This window comes from Gopherus evgoodei, chromosome 3, assembly GCF_007399415.2.
Source record: "Gopherus evgoodei ecotype Sinaloan lineage chromosome 3, rGopEvg1_v1.p, whole genome shotgun sequence".
In the NCBI taxonomy this organism is placed as follows: domain Eukaryota; kingdom Metazoa; phylum Chordata; order Testudines; family Testudinidae; genus Gopherus; species Gopherus evgoodei.
Genome location: NC_044324.1, coordinates 130,935,280 through 130,953,447, shown reverse-complemented (window position 1 = coordinate 130,953,447; position 18,168 = coordinate 130,935,280). Strand labels below are relative to the sequence as shown.

At 42.0% G+C, this 18,168-nt stretch overlaps 1 protein-coding gene across 4 annotated transcripts in view; it reads right to left on the bottom strand.

Moving 5' to 3' along the window:
* Positions 1–18,168, bottom strand: part of TULP4 (TUB like protein 4) — a 299,382-nt gene that overhangs the window by 37,860 nt on the left and 243,354 nt on the right. For all 4 annotated transcript variants that reach the window (XM_030556655.1, XM_030556656.1, XM_030556658.1 and 1 more), the window contains one exon: positions 15,460–15,626. In XM_030556655.1, the coding sequence (XP_030412515.1) occupies positions 15,460–15,626 (167 nt within the window). The remainder of the gene's footprint in view (positions 1–15,459; positions 15,627–18,168) is intronic.

Genomic DNA, 18,168 nt, shown 5'->3' with positions numbered 1-18,168 from the left:
CTGCTGAATGAGCTTTAGGGTAGGGTAGGGAAGGCTGTGCCTCCCAAACAGCCTGGCCCTGCCCCCTATCTGACCCCCATCCACTTCCTACCCCCCAACTGCCCACCCCCCTCAGAATCCCTGACCCATCCTGCTCCTGGTCCCCTCACCGTCCCCCAGAGACCCCCCCCAACCACCATCCCAGGATCCCACCCTGCTCCCTGTCCCCTGACCACCCCAACCCCTATCCACACCCCCCCCCCGCTGAGTCCTGACAGACCCCCAGAATGCCCACGATCCAACCCCCCCGTTCCCTGTCCCGTGACTGCCCCCCCAACCTCTGCCCCTCCCTGTCCCCTGACTGTCCCCAGGACTCCCTGCCTCTTAGCCAACCCTCCACCCCCCGCCCTGGCCCAGAACCTCAGCGTGTCCAGGAGCTTCCCTCGACAACTGCAGCGAGGCTCTGGCAGGGGCCCTGAGCGCCTCGCTGAGCAGAAAGAACTGAACTGAGCTCAGCCTGGAGCTCGCAGCCCTTCCCCCTTACCACGCGGCTCTGAGTGGGGCAGAGCTCAGGGGCCCTGCCGGAGCCACGCTGCAACACTATCCAGGGATGCTTCTGGATGTGCTGAGGCTCTGGGAGAGGGGCAGAGGCGGGGTCGGGCTGAGGCGGGAGCCTCGAGTGTTCTTGTGGGGGCCCCTGCAGAACCCGGGGCAAATTGCCCCATTCCCCCCCCCCCCCGGGCAGCCCTGGGCTAGCTTGCCTTTATTCTATTTACTGCTTTGAATTCTATTCCCATTGGCCTGTACCCTGTAAGACATTAGCTTCAGCGAGTTAGCATAAGGCTTGAGGCCGATGATCTTTGCATAGATAAACGGTCCAATGAAAAACCCCAAGTATTTGGGGAGCTGACAATAGAGTTTAAGGGGATGTTCTGACCACAGGTACATGATTTAACCACAGAAGTGTCCTGGAAACGAACTGACCTACACAACAGGTACATGAGATACATCTAAAACTAGTCTGCTTAGGATTGATTATTTGTCTTATTATAATAGGTTTAAAGATTTATATTAGAATACATTTTGGCTGTAACGCAAGAGACCTACAGGCTACATCCTGTATGTTGAGCTAGGGCAAAGTTAGCATGCTGTGTTTGGGACCTTTCACCTAGACAGATGATGATGAGCTAAAGCATAAGTTCCATATATGGCTACAACCTTTGCCATAGATAGTGTGATGGACTCAACCCAGAAGGATATAAGAGAGTAGTGGAAGGTAGGTATATCAGCCTCAGAAGCAAAGGCTACTCCAGGCCACTCAAGACATCTGATGCCAATTTAACCAGTTAAGGTTGTTAGACTAATGCCTGCACCTGACCTCAATTAACTGGCAAAGGGTCAGTTAAGGCCCTTAGGCTAATGGACACAGCTGGAACTAATTAAGGTCCCACTCATTCTTAAAAGCTCTCCTTTCTAGTTCTCTCAAGAGAAGCCCAAGTGAAAGAAGCTGGAAGAGAGGAATCATTGCTTAATCCTGAGGTAAGGGTGAAGCTAGGAAAAGAGGACCACAGTGAAGTGGCCCAGGGAATCAAAGCAGCATCAGTGATGGAGGGAAAGCTGCCAACAGCTGCTACCATTAGGGTCCCTGGGCCGGAACCCAGAGTAGAGGGTGGGCCTGGGTTCCCCTCTTCCCCCTCCCTGTTCTACAGAGATCTCCTTGAGAGGGGAAGCAGACTTTGGTCCAGGCAGGAGGCCAAACTGCACCTACTGAGCACGCGCTTGCTGTGCTGGTGCCTGGAGCTGCCCCTGTGCGGAGCCCTGGAGAGGACAGGAGCAGAAGTGCCCTATTTTCTCCAAGGGATTAATCCCACTGTGGGTACAGCTTCCCTTGGCACTACAGATGGTCTAAACTACACCCCTTTCTACATGCTGGATGAATCAACATGTTACTCTTGGGGGAATTCTACATAAAAATATTAAAAACTCTGCACCAAAAATGTTTAATTTCTGTGCACCATATTTTAAAATTCTGCATATTTTATTTGTCAAAATAACAATATAATCATTCCAATTTCAATTATTTTGGTAATTTATTTCAAAATACTTATCAACAATACAGACAACAGGGGGGAAAAAAGACATCCCTCCCCCCACAGGAGGAGAGAGTTAAAGAAAACCCTACAACAACTCAGTTCCAGTTTGGGGGTGCTGGAGGTGGCTGTGTGGGGGCCCCCAGACCTCAAATACCCACAGTCCCATTCCCCCACAGCCCAGCCATAGGGTTCCCCCAGCCCAGATACCTGCAGTCCCTTTCCCCATAGAGCCCAGCTGCAAGGCACCCCCCGGTCCAGATACCTGTACCCCTCCTCACGCGAGCCATGGGGAACCACCCCATCCCAGATACCTGCATTCCCCTCACCCCCACAGCCTTTACTCCCCCCAGCTTGTTTACTGTCCTGCCACACCCTTTGTCAGAACCAGATCTCCCAGGCACTCTCCCATCCCCCGGGCAGATGAGGCTCAAGCCAGGCAGCTGGAGCATGCAGAGCCAGGGCCGGCGCTTCCATTAGGCGACCCTAGGCGGTCACCTAGGGCATCAGGATTCGGGGGGGTGGCATTTTGTGTGCTCCCTAAGGGGTGCACGGGAGCTTCCGGTTCCGCTCCTGTTACATCGGCAGAAGGTCCTTCGGCGGTGCGCTGCGGAAATCAGCGGCAGGCAATTGAGCAGCTCAATGACTGCCGCTGTTGCCTGCGGCATTTCGGCGGAGGGTCCTTCTTCGGTGGCGCGATGGGAGCGGAACCGGAAGCTCCTGCGTGCCCTGTGGGGAACACACAAAATGCTAACCCCCCAAATTCTGCCTAGGGCGCCAGAAACCCTGGCGCCGCTCCTGTGCAGAGCCTCCATCTCCACCGGGCTGGGTGCTCTGTGAGCTGTGCTCTGCAGAGTCCAGTGGACCTTAGGGGCGACCAGCAGCTCTGCAGCACCAATTCTACAGGGGAAACATGAAATTCTGTGCAGAACATTAATTCTTCACAAATTCTGCATTGCACAGTGGGGCAGAATTCCTCCAGGAGTAAGATGTGTACATAATACAGAGAGAAGAAATACACAATTGCGTGGTATAGCACTGGGGTTTTATCAACATGTAGGTAGGATGGACACATTATTCAAGACTTTTGCAGCCATGGGTGGCACCTCTGGCAAGGAAAGTGGTGTAGGCGTGAGCAGTACAAGGTGGGAAGTTAGGAGGGCATGAGTTCTAGTCATGGTTCTGCCACTGACTCACTGTGTGGCCTGGTGCAGTTTCAGTCTCAATTTCCCAACGTTAATTTTGTTGTTTTACATGCTTGACTTGACTACATTTTCTAATGTAGTTTTTGTGTATGTGATGTTTATAAATATACAGACATGTAGGTATGTATATACACAAATGTATGTACATTATATTCTATTCAAATCACAGCACTTACATGCTCACATTGTTATCTCTAGGTAGTCCCTCTACCATATAAAATGGCTTAGTTTCCTCCCACAGATCTTTACATCTTTTTATCTCAAAATTTTCTGCGCCATTAGCCAATCTTCATGCTGGTATCGATTTGAATTTTGCTTATTGATACTGCAGAAATGCTTTGTTGGCATTTTCTTCAGGACAGTACTGCAGTAGGACAATTCTACAGCGTTCTTCATATCTAACATCCAGCATCACTTCACACAAGGTGAAGGACTATAGAGATTCAAAGTGAGGTACAGTAAAAAAAATCATTACTACAGACAGGGAAAAAAACCCTCAACTGCCAGATGTGGCCTGACCTTTAAATGCACTGATCAGAATAGCATTTCTCAATAGGGGCCCTGCACACGCTTCCTCCCTGAACTGTGAAGATGTGGATCGATTCCTGCAGCAAGTCAATTATCAACGTGCCACAGTGCTCCGTTCAAATTCTGAGGTGTGAAGTAGCTGGCCTGAGATGTCCTTGCTTCTCATAAAGCATTCCATTTATTTAGGGCAGTTCCAATAAAAAAGGGGGGGAAATGCTGTTGATAACAATATCACTTTATATACATTCTATTACACTTTATAGGGAATGTGCAAGCAGATCTACCATAGAGTGTTTAACATGAACAGACATTTGTTTTTTGCTGGGAGCAGGGAAATGCAGGCACAAATTCTGGTACTTTCATTTCCATTTTTATTAGGGCTGTCAAGAGATTAAAAAAAAATAGCAATTAATTGCACTTTTAAACAATAAAATACCATTTATTTAAATATTTTTGGATGTTTTCTACATTTTCAAGTATTTATTTCAATTACAACATAGAATACAAAGTGTACTTTATTTATTTAATACAAATATTTGCACTATAAAAAACAAAAGAAATAGTATATTTCAATTCACCTAATACAAGTATTGTAGTGCAATCTCTTTATCATGACAGTTGAACTTACAAATGTTGAATTATAGATTCATAGACTCTAGGACTGGAAGGGACTTCGAGAGGTCATCGAGTCCAGTCCCTGACCCTTATGGCAGGACCAAATACTGTCTAGACCATCCCTGATAGACATTTATCTAACCTACTCTTAAATAGGTACTCTTATGTACAAAAAAACTGCACTCAAATAAAACAATGTAAAACTTTTGAGTCTACAAGTCCACTCAGTCCTACTTCAGCCAATTGCTCAGACAAACAAGTTTGTTTACATTTGCAGGAGATAATGGTGCCTGCTTTTTGTTTACAGTGTCACTTGAAAGTGAGAACAGGAGTGCGCCTGGCACTGTTGTATCCGGTGTCACAAGATATTTATGTTCCAGATGCTAAAGATTAATATGTCCCTTCATGCTTCAACCACAGTTCCAAGGGACATGCATCCATGCTGATAACTGGTTCTGCTCGATAACAATCCAAAACAGAGCGGACCGATTCATGTTCATTTTCATCATCTGAGTCAGATGCCACCAGCAGAAGGCTGATTTTCTTTTTTGGTGGTTCGGGTTCTGTAGTTTCCATATCGGAGTGTTGGTCTTTTAAGACTTCTGAAAGCATGCTCCACACCTTGTCCCTCTCAGATTTTGGAAGGCACTTCAGATTCTTAAACCTTAGAGTGCTGTAGCTATTTTTAGAAATCTCACATTGGTACCACCTTTCCATTTTGTCAAATCTGCAGACAGTGTTTGTAAACCAAAGAACATGTGCTAGGTCATCATCCGAGACTGCTATAACATGAAATATATGGCAGAATGAGGGTATATAAGAGCAGGGGACATACAATTCTCCCCCAAGGAGATCAGTCACAAATTTAATTAACACTTTTTCTTTTTTAACAAACATCATCAGCATGGAAGCTTGTCCTCCAGAATGGTGGCTGAAGCATGAGGGGACATACGAATATTTAGCATATCTGGCATGTAAATACCTTGCAACACCGGCTACAAAAGTGCCATGCAAATGCCTGTTCTCACTTTCAAGTGACACTGTAAATAAGAAGCAGGCAGCAGTATCTCTTGTCAATGTAAACAAACTTGTTTGTCTTAGCAATTGGCTGAACAAGAATTAAGACTGAGTGGACTTGCAGGTGCTAAAGTTTTACATAACTGGACTCAAAAACAAAACAATGTAACAAAATCTACATTTGTAAGTTACACTTTCACAATAGAGATTGCACTACAGTACTTTTATGAAGTGAATTGAAAAATATTATTTATTTTATAGTGCAAATATTTGTAATAAAAATATAAAGTGAGCACTGTACACTTTGTATTCATTCTTGTAATCAATATATTTGAAAATATAGAAAAACATCCAAAAATTTAATACATTTCAATTGGTATTCTATTGTTTAACAGTGTGATTAATCACGATTAAGTTTTTTAATTGGTTAATTTTTTTGAGTTAAGCGTGTGAGTTAACTGCAATTAATTGACAGCCCTAATTTTTATCATACAAAATGCCAACAGATTTTATAAGGATCTCATCAGAAAATATAAACGCCTGAATGAATCCCAGGGATCAAATACGAACACACCAGAAAAAGTTTAATTTCTGTACAAATAAAAAGGCTTTTTTAGGGCTAAGCAATGCTAATTTTAAACACAGTACACGGAAGGGCAATTATTGAGATGTTTTCACAAGAAGCACACTAAGTGCAAACACAGATTTAAAACTTGAGTAACAATGAGCTAGATTGTTTCAGAAACAGAAAGGGGGATAGAGACTCCAGTATGACTCTGTGGCTACATGCATCCCAGCTGGGAATGTCCTTCCTTATGTTACAGTACTGTGCTGGACTGGATACTCCTAATTAAGTTAGCTTCCTGTGCTACTTTTTCTTATTTGACTCATTCTTCCCCCTGTCAGAGGACCAGTATAATTAGGCTTGGAACGATCAGATTTTTATTGGTAGATGTTGGTCAATATCAATTACACTCTAAATCTGCAGACAGAAGAAAGAAAGAAAAATGCTGCTTGAGAACTTTTTCGAGTTTGATTTAAGGGTATTTACTTTGTATATTTTGACATGTGATGTTGACAATTTATGTTTAACAGTTACAAAGCTTTAACTTGGTGAATCAACTTCTACAGTAATTAATGTCTGACCCTCCCCTCATAGTTTCCCACAACATGAAAACTGAAATTGACAAAAATGCTAAAAAATAAACTTAGTATCCATTGAAATCATTAAAAAAATAAAAATCAAATTCTGCCAAGTCTAAATATAATATACAAACCTTTCATCCCATTCACACAGTTCAGTAAACCTGAATTAAGTGGAAGTCATAGGCTCCTTATTGATTTCCCATGTGCTCAGAAATCCTGTGCATTAAGGCCTGCTCACTGTCTGAACCAATATCTTGCCTACTGGGACTAGACGCTCCACTGGTTGTGAAATACAGTATCCATGAAGATTAGATTCTGGGGCAGGAAGTCTCACTGCCGGACATGAACCAATGAGTTGGGTTTTGGTGTTGATAAGTACTGCAGGATTTCAAATCTTTCAGCAGTTTTATAGTTATAAAGGAGAATCTGTCTGATTAATAAATATGTTTAAGTACAACTGAAAAGAAACTAAACAACATTTTTGCTTGCTAATTCTCTCCTTCACTTAAGAAAAGTTGAAGTTTTACAGACACATTCGGCTCCTAGATTTTTTTTTTTTTCTTAAAAAGAGAGAGGAAGGATGGCCCTGTGGATATAGTACTAGCCTGAGACTTAGAAAACATAGATTCAAGTCCTTGCTCTACTCCAGACTTCCTGTGTGACAAGTCACATAGCTTCTCTGCCTCAGTTAATTTACCAGTGTGTTGTAAGGATAAATGAATGAATGACTGAGAGACACTCCAATACTACAGTAATGGGGACACAAGATTTTTCAAACTGCAGAACTGACAGTTTGCAGTTTGTTTCTTAGTTATTTCAGCTCAAAGTTTCCATAAAATAAAGCATTTTTTTCACACCTCAGTCCAGCTGAAATACGTCAGTTTTAGCTGAGTCTTTTCCAACACAAGATAATGAACTTGCAGAAAAAGAGATTCAATTTCTGAGACATGAACAACTCTGAAGATTCCTGAACACGTTTGCCAGGTGTGACAGTGACCGACTTACATGGGTTATTATGGCTTGTCTGTCTTGAACACCTCAAGACCTTTACTGAGATCCTGAAACATATTCCAAATTGCCTTGTTGCTATTTCTGTAACAAAACAAACTCATGTTGAAGCTTTAGTGGCAATCATCCAACAACCCCCAAATAGGATTTAGTTCAGTGGATATAAGCAAAAGGCCACAATAACACAGAAGCAATTAATCTGAAGACTGTAAGTGATGTCAATTAGGACCATGTACAGCACGTCAGTTCAGCTGGAGAATATAAAAGGTAGACTCTTCCTGCATTGTCCTTTTAAATCTGAAGTTAACCTAAAATTCTACCCATCTCCTAGGATCCCTGAGTTGAATGAATTTTATACCATTACAGGTTATCTGCAAAATTTCTTCATCTTTAATCCACCAATTAAGTGCCAGACTTTTATGGGACAGAAACAGTATTAAAAAGGCAGAGAGGCCTTGTGCTTATAATAAAGTGCTAGGAAGCAGGAGAATCTTGCTTTTATATCAAAGCTGTGCCACTCAAAGTAAAGCCATAAAGAAGTCATTATTTCTGTATAGCTCAACACAGTTTGCGAATTTGGTGAAAGAAATGCCTGAATACCATATTCTGCTGAATTGAGCTATATTAAAATAATGTACTTTTGTTAAAACACTGAACACTTATGCCTACAGGAAGGTCGACAGTCCATAACACAAGCTCTGTACAAGACAGACAAAACTCTAATATTCTTTAGAAGGTTAGGCCCAGGCCAATTAGGAGTTTGGCCATACCCATAATCTGTCAGAAAGAGGCAGGGCAGGAATTAATTTCTCTTTTACTACACATCTGGAGGAATCATAATGCCTTTTTCTTTTCTTTTTTTTTTAAAACCAGGTAAATTTGATATAAGCATAGGGCTTGCTTGCTTGTTACAAAAAGCTGTTATGCCAGTTCAGGGGAGCTCAACTTAAGGAGTCAAAAACCTCCAATAGGGCATCAGGTTTTGAGCCACACTGCCTTTCCCCTATTGCTCAGTGTGGTATTGGAGATTGTCCAAGTTTGAGAACCCCAATACTAAATGGCTATACTTTGATTAATGAATTAACCAGAAAAAGAAGAGCCAACTTCTGAGCCTAATCTTGCTCTGTATGAGATCTAAGGTCTGTACGAGTTCTATCACTGATTTTAACAGGAGCAGGAGCAAACCCAGTATTTTTAGATGCAACCTATAGCTTTTCAACAGCCAATTAGAAAACTGAGGTAAAAATATTTAGCTTCATTCTTTCAAAAAAAATTTTAGTTCAAACTCATTTTATACTATGTCTACCTTCCTGAATTTGTACAGCTCCTTTTCTAGTCTAACTGTCAGAATAATAGATTCTGTAACAATCAACAAAAAATTATACACAAAACTAGAACCTTTTAAACTGAGCACCCTACTGAACTAACATTTAAATAACAGATGCCTTGAGAAAAAATGTGATCACGCTATAAAACTGTCCATTTATCAAGGTCAGCTGCAAACCTAATATTGCTAAGTATACAGTCAGTTATGGAGTGTGCCACGTTGATTCCACTCCCTCAACACAGGTAGTTCACTTTGGCCTGATTCTGCTTTACTTGCCCCAATTTTACAGTGGAGTTACTCTCAATCTACACTCATGTAAATGAAATCACAATCAGGATCTCCAGGCCCCAATTCCCATTGCTATGGTCCTCTCTGGGCCACAGAAGAGAGAATTTTAAGGCCCATAGAAAGGATCAGCACCTAAGCAAATTATCTGAGCCATTAAGCAGAATGAATTATCACAACTTCACAGATTTTTGTAATGTCTGCAGTGAGGCAACTGCGGAGTGATGTGGTAGGAGCCTCCCCTACTGGGAAGCTATGAAACAACTGTATCCAGTCGGAGGATGGCTTTATGACAGCAGGTATAGTAAACTGATATACTGAAGATCCTGACACACATCTAGTGAGTAATTCTGAAATGACAGAACTGGGTTGCAGCATTCCTGATAAACAGTTTTAGCAAGACTGTAATGAGAGTCTTGAGTAAGTCCAATTATTATTATCACTGTCTCTGCTTAATGCAGGAGAAAGGGTTATGATAGTTAAATACAAACGGTTTGTAAATGTTCCTCCAATAAAGAATGCATGAAAGGGCATTTTACTATTTTTTATTCTATTTTAAAATGCAAGAGAAGCATTACTGAAAAACAAAATGACTAAAGAAAGGAATTTGGCTTATCTTTGCTTGATCAGATTTGGGTGGGGGGAAAGAAATGCTGAACAATTAGATTTACAGGAACAAACAGTATTCCTTTGACTAGTTTACAGTTTATGGGCAGCCTTTAAAACAGTGGCTCTCAAACTTTTGTACTGGTGACCCCTTTCACATAGCAAGCTTCTGAGTGTGACCCCCCTCCCCTTAAAAATTAAAAATGCGTTTTAATATATTTAGCACCTTTATAAATACTAGAGGCAAAGCGAGATTTGGGATGGAGGTTGACAGCTCACGACCCCTCATAACCACACGACCCCCAGTTTGAGAACCCCTGCTTTAAAATATATTCTTTGTATAAACAAGCACTGGAACTACAAGTGCAGTTGATACCCCAATATTACAGATCTTTGAGATTTTTATTCAGATAGCTGTGCATAGGGGATGGTTCCAATAAGAGAAATGTATGAAGGCTCAGTATCATGGGATGATGAACACCTTCAACTCTCAGTGAGTTCAACAGGAGCTGAGAGTACGTGGTGCCTCAAAGTAAATTCCAGTACTGGTTCAAGGCCTGCCACTGTTGTTCAGTCTATCCAGGTTTTTTGTATATGCCATTTTGTGATATTAAGGGGAGCTATCGGTGTTGGGTTAATGCCACTGACAGGGCAATATGCCAAAAGCTGTTACACCTTGATGTCTATACTCTCCCAATTGTGAATTATTTTTCATATAAATCTTAGGCTGGATTGAATGCTTCTAACGGAGCATGATCTCCTTGCTTATGATATTTATATTCAGAGATCACAGCCAGAAAACTAGGTTATCCATTTATGAACAATATAATCACTCATTGATGGTCAGGGATTAAGAGTTGATAACCAGATGTTAGACACCAAACTGTACCAAAGCAGGAGGAGAAGATGGGGACATAAAGCACAGTTTGTTCTCAAGAGAAACTGTGACAATGATTATCATCATCATCATCATTATGAATAAACCAAAGTGAACAGTTCTGAGGTTCTTATTCCTACTCTGTGGCTAGCTGTGGCCTTACACCAAGTAATGTAAAATCTAACTAAACTGAATATAAATTCTACAGCCGCTTTCACAGAGTTATTTTTATAAACTATCCAATAAATTGTCATTTAATCCCCACCAAAACATCCAGAATATACAAACAGCATAAACAATAACAGTTTAATGTATTTTACAGTGAAGATACCAGGTAACTGCTTTATCAGACATATGAACCAGGAGCGCCTTATACCAGATCAATTTTGCACCAGTAATCTGATCTCTGCAATGTTCAGTGCTGCTTAACTTTCTTGCCATTAATTAAATCAAGAACTGTGCTGATATAAAATAAATGCACCATCCAATTCATACACTGCCTGTTGTAGAGGAAACAGCTTTCATAGCAGGGTTTGAGATGTGACAAACTCTCCTCTTCCCACTCATTCCCTTTCAATTGCCAATGGTCAATTTTATAAAATCCCATCACAGCACTGACTGCCATTCTCCAGCAGAGTACTGATTTTACTGCTGCTGGTGTTCATAAGACAAATTACTGGGACTGGGGACTCAGTCTGTCCACTACATGTATCTTTGGAGCAGCCATGTAGAATAACAAATGTCACTAACAATCTTTTTGTGCAATAACAGGTTCTAGCTGATTTTGTCAGTAATCCAAGTGATCTACAAATTCTAGTACATTGCTACTTAGATCAGGGATGGGGGCTTCATCTGGTCAACCAGAACATTTTATTTGGTCTGCCACAGCCCCAGCTCAGGGCAGGAGGTCTGGCAGCACCAGGGCTAAGAAAGGGGCGTGACAGGGTGGGGCATCACAAGGGGGAAGTGGAAAGCTGGCCTGCACATATGCACACATCACATACCCTGTGGTGAGATCCAATGGGCTGGAGGAGGGAGCTGGGTCCAGCACCGCAGGACCAGAGCTACTGCTGTGGGGTGAGTGCAGGGCGGGCTTGCTCTCGAACCCTGCCCGCCTAGGGCCTCCCACCACCCACGAACAGGACACCCTCCCGCCCCTGGAGGCATGACCCAATACTCCCCGACCTGCCAAAGGATTTTAGTGCCTAGTACCTTTAAGTTGCCAATCCCGGACTTAGATAGTAATATTATTATGCCCAGTGTTCAAACATGTGGACACATACAGTCTAAATGGACAAAGGACAGGAGAAAGAGATCCGAAGTACCTTGTTTAGGCACCCCTCCTCTCAATTTCACCAGTGTATATTACAAACGAAGTCAACAGAATTACACAAACCAATGTGAGATGAAAATCAGGCCCTAATCTTAAACCTGGTCTACACTCAGTGTTTGTAAGAGTATAATTATTTTAGTTAGGATGTGATTTTTTTTTTTTACTGAAATAGTTATACCAGTATGGTTCATAGTATGGACACACCTTTTTACTGGTATAACTATCTTATACTGATATCATTTATTCTGCTTCCTATCTGGGGAATTATACTGCTATAACCAAAATAGTTATACTGGTATATGCACTTTTGGGGCTTGTCTACACATTGACACTGAGGAAAATTAATCTGAATTAACTAAAGGTGTGCATTTAAAGTGGATTAGTTAGACTGCTTTAAACCCCAGTGTGGATCTCTTATTCAGAATTAAAGGCCATGGCTACACTGGAGAGTTGCAGCACTGGTGGTGGGTTTACAGCGCTGCAACTTAGTAACTGTCCACACCTGCAAGGCACATCCAGCGCTGCAACTTCCTGGCTGCAGCGCTGGCTGTACACCTGGTCTGCTTGCGGTATAACGATTGCAGCGCTGGTGATGCAGCGCTGCTCCACAGGTGTGGCCACCAAAAGTGCTGCAATTGGCCTCCAGGGTATTAGGAGATATCCCAGAATGCCTGTTCACAACGAACCAGAAGACTGGGTTCCCGGGAGCTGCTTATCTAAAAAACAAACAGCTCCTGTTTGCTCGAGAAGAGGCAGGGGAATTGCTTTGGAATCTTCACAGCTGTTTGCTTGAGTAGAGAAGCCACAGGGCGGGGGGGGGGGAGTCCGTGTTGGAGCTCGGAGTGCATAATTTGCATTTAGTGAATAAAAGAGGGGTGGGGGAAGGGCTCAAAACTTTTAAAATGATTGCAGGTTGGTGATGTGTATGTTCCAGTCCTTAGAACTTGCAAGGCAGGGAGATGACAGCTCCAAAAATCCACTCACTCTCTCTTCCCCACGCTCCCCCTCACCCACTCTTTTGAAAAGCACGTTGCAGCCACTTGAACGCTGGGATAGCTGCCCACAATGCACCACTCCCAACAGTGCTGCAAATGCTGCAAATGTGGCCACACTGCAGCGCTGGTAGCTGTCAGTGTGGCCACACTGCAGCGCTGTCCCTACACAGCTATATGAAGATAGCTGTAACTCCCAACTCCCTCCCCTCCAACTGTAGCCATACCCAAAGTGGCCTTAATTTGCTTTATTCTACTTGGAAGCTAAACTGAATTAAGGCCACTTTAATTCTGAATGAGATATCCACACTGGGGTTTAAAGCAGCCTAACTAATCCACTTTAAATTCACACCTTTAGGTAATTCAGATTCATTTTCTTAAGTGTCCCCATGTAGACAAGCCCTTATACTGGCATAACTGCATCCACCTGGGTGGTGGGGGAGGTTGTATTGTTCTAACTATACCAATATAGTTAAAGTGGTACCAACTGTATGTGTAGACAAGCCCCAGCAGCTAAATCATCACTTAGATGCCTATACACACATTTGGGTCCCTAATATTTTTCACCCAAGCTTGGATGCGGAACATATTATTATAAATAAACAAAATAAACGAACAAAAGAATTAAATCCAAACTAAAAATGTATGCAATTAATTATTGTATGCTACTCTTGAGAGAGAAATAAATACAAATGTGGAAATTCAGGAGTTAACTTGCTATGAAGTCCTTAACTCAGCATTTTGTACCCACTTCATCTCATGGTATTGCAGAATAAATACATAATAATTAATAATGTATATCTATGGAACATTCCATCACTTGCAGATTTCAGAGCACTTAAACATTAAGCCTCACAACACCATGGAGAAGAATGAAAGAGATGTTGTCCCCATTTTATAGACAGCCAACCAAGGCATAGGGTGAAATTCATTCCTGTTCAGACAGCCAGCAGAAAACATAAGCACCACGTAAGTCTTATTTTGTGGACTTAAGTGGCATATAGGTCTTTTGCTAAAGTTCACTAAGAGAGATTAAGTGACTTGCCAAAGCTCAAGTGGGAAATCTATGGTGAATCTCAGAACAGAAACAAGCCCTCTCAACTCAGAATTTTGTGTTTTACCCATAATACCATCTGTGCCCATAAGAGTAATAAAAGATTCATACATCGAAGGACCTCCTGTTCTATCAGGTTGTCCTACCCCTACACTAAGACAGAATTGTCCTGTATATGTAAGGAGATAATAGACAGGGAGGACAGTCTTGTGGTTAAGTATCAGAGGGGTAGCCGTGTTAGTCTGGATCTGTAAAAGCAGCAACGAATCCTGTGGCACCTTATAGACTAACGGAGGTTTTGGAGCATGAGCTTTCGTAGGTGAATACCTACTTTGTCAGATGCATGTAGTGGAAATTTCCAGGGGCAGGTATATATACGTGCAAGCAAGCTAGAGATAATGAGGTAGTTCAATCAGGGAGGATGAGGCCATCCCTGTTCTAGCAATTGTGGTGTGAAAACCAAGGGAGAAGAAACTGGTTTTGTAGTTGGCAACCAGTTTCTCCTCCCTTGGTTTTTACACCATAACTGCTAGAACAGGGCCTCATCTTCCCTGATTGAACTACCTCATTATCTCTAGCTTGCTTGCACATATATATACCTGCCCCTGGAAATTTCCACTACATGCATTTGACGAAGTAGGTAGTCACCCTCGAAAGCTCATGCTCCAAAACCTCTGTTAGTCTATAAGGTGCCACAGGATTCTTTGCAGTCTTGTGGTTAAGATATTGGATTTAGACTCAGAAGAGTTCCTGGTTCAATTTCTGGTTCTGCCACAGATTTCCAGTGTGACTTTGGGTCAGGCACTTAGACACAGGTTGTTAAAGATATTTAGGTGGTGTTGTGCTCAGTATTGCAACACCTGACTGATTTAGGAGCTTATATCTCATTTTCAAAAAGGATTCTGGCACTTAAGAACCAAAATCACATTAACTGTCACTAGAATATTGGCTCCTAAATGTGTAAATCCCTTTTGAAAATGAGGTTTAAGCTCCTAAATCAGTTAGGCATTACAACACTGGCCACAGCAATGCCTAGATATCTTTAACAATCCGTGCCTTAGTCTCTCTGCTCTTTAGTTCCTCATCTCTCATCCTTTTTGTCTGTCTTGTCTAGACTGTAAAGTCTTTGGTGCAACTGCCTCTCACTAGGTGTCTGTACAGTGCCTCACACAATGGAGTCCTAATCTCAGTTTGAGCCTCAAGGTCTGACCATAATACTCATAATAATAATTAATTATAAGATACATTCCTGCAATTCAGATTCTAGGAGCTCCAAAGACTTAGAACTCATTAAACACACTCAGCTGAGCACTTCGGTAGTGTTTGCCTATATTATTTGGATAATGTAGGTGAAAAATTATTCAAGCTCTGGCATTAATACCAAAAACATCCCTTACCTGCACAGGAGTCTCCAGCGTGTAGATATGTTCCCCACGGACATTGTAGAATTTGACGAGCGCACTTTTCAGAATGGCACTGCTACCTAGGTCAGCTAGCTGACTTTGCTTTTCCATGCCTGCTACAGCCAACAGGTCTCCCTGTGTACACCACTGCACCACCACATCTGAAATCACAAAGATAAGACACCTGTGGGGTAGGATATTGTCACCAATAATCACAACCAATATGGTTAGCAAGTCCCATTATCAAAAGTTACTTAGGAGCCCAGCTTTCACTGAAAGTCAATAGGAATTAGACTCCACGGTCAGTTAGGTGCTGCAACACTTAATAAAGCAATACCTAAACACCTTTAAAAACTTAGATCTAGAGGCATATGTCCCACTGACTTTCAATAAAACTTAGGCTAATATGTCACTTAATGCACTTTTTAAATGTTATCCGCTCTATCTTTAATAAAATAAAACTTAACAGGTGTGTAAAAAATATATTGCCATCTTTAGCTTTGCGAAGAATCTACAATGTATATCAGGGCCTACATTTTGGATGTAATATCAGCAAGGAGCAAAATAATGTATTATTGATGTTATATACAATATACATATCAATACACACACAGCTAATCTCTTTTGATCAATAGGGATCCCTCTCCTACAGACATCTGCCCAGGCCTTCATTTTGGGATGCTGATTTCTGTCCCTGACATCCTCCAGCCCTCTATCTACTTCAGCAAGAACACAGGAATAATATTTTGTGTTTCTGCCTTCAAGGTCAATGGCAGTTATGTGTGTGCAAGGAATACAGAACAGGCCTGTAGAGAGTTTTACCTTTAAACCTGAGATGGAAGGCAAGCCAGACAAACTCTGTGCTCAGACGGGGATGCTCAATCTGCCAAGAACCTTTTGAATACAGTGTTGTTGTAGCTGTGGTGGCCCCAGGATATTAAAGAGACAAGGTGGCTGAGGTACAATCTTTTATTGGATCAACTTCCATTGGTGAGAGAAACAAGCCTTTGAGCTTACACAGAGCTCTTCTTCAGGTCTGAGAAATGTACTCAGAGTGTCATAGCTAAACACAAGGTGGAACAGATTGTTTCAAGGGGTCATTCAAGGTGAAGTGGCCCATTAACACCTCTCCAGTCATAAAGGAGGGGGAAAAAAGGCCTGGGTGGTGGTTAGTTGGGTTACAGATTATTATAATAAGCCATAAATCTAGTGTCTCTATTCAGTCCATGATCTTTAGTGTCTAGCAAAGTTATGAATTTAAACTCCCAGGCTCATCTTTTGAAGGTGTTGTGCAGGTTTCCTATGAAGATGAGGACTGAGAGGTCAGATATAGAGTGATTGCTTTTTCACAAGTGTTCACCCACAGGAGATATGGTGTTTTTGTCTTTTATTATTTTTATGAGAGAGTTCATTTGACAGTGCAGTGATAGTCTCATATCATAACATGGTTGTCACTGGGGTACTTAGTGTACTGAATGAGGTACACAACATGTGATAGGCATGTGTAGGACCTATCGATCTTGAAAAGTGTGTTGTGGAGGGTATTGAACATCGTAGCAGTAGAAATGTTTGCAGATTTTGCAGCTGCTGTTCTGGCACGGTCTGGTGCCATTGTGAGTTGATGTGTGCTGGTCAGTGGGGAGCTTGCTTCTGATGAGCTTGGAGAGGTTGGCCCTTCAAAACAACTCCCCGACATGTGCTGTACCTCACCCAGTGCACTAAATGCCCAACAACAACTATGTAGGTGAAACCAGACAATCACTGCACTCTCAAATGAACTCTCACAGAACAATAATAAAAGACAAAAACATCATATCACCTATGGGTGAACACTTTTCACAAAGCGATCACTCTATATCTGACCTCTCAGTCCTCATCCTCAAGGAAACCTATAAAAGATCTTCAAAAGATGAGTCTGGAAACTTAAATTAATAACTCTCTGCTAGACATTAAAAATCATGGACTGAACAGACACGCTAGATTTATGGCTTATTACAACAATCTATAACCCACTAACCCCCTACTCCTACTTCCCCCCTCCCCATGAGTGGATTGGTGTTAATGGGCCACTATTCCATGAATGATTCCTTGAAGTATGTTTAAAAGGGGATAGAGAATAAGATGGAAAATATCTTATTGCCCTTATATAAATCCACGGTATGCCCACATCTCAAATACTGCGTACAGATGTGGTCTCCTCATCTCAAAAAAGATACTAGTACTAGAAAAGGTTCAGAGAAGGGCAACTAAAATGATTAGGGGTTTGAAACGGGTCCCATATGAGGAGAGATTAAAGAGGCTAGGATTTTTCAGCTTGGAAAAGAGGAGACTAAGGGGGGGGATATGATAGAGGTATATAAAATCATGAGTGATGTGGAGAAAATGAATAAGGAAAAGTTATTTACTTGTTCCCATAATATAAGAACTAGGGGCCACGAAATGAAATTAATGGGCAGTAGGTTTAAAACAAATAAAAGGAAGTTCTTCTTCACACAGCACACAGTCAACTCGTGGAACTCCTTACCTGAGGAGGTTGTGAAGGTTAGGACTATAACAGTGTTTAAAAGAGAACTGGATAAATGCATGGAGGTTAAGTCCATTAATGGCTATTAGCCAGGATGGGTAAGGAATGGTGTCCCTAGCCTCTGTTTGTCAGAGGTGGTAATGGACAGCAGGAGAGAGCTCACTCCCCCTGGGGCACCT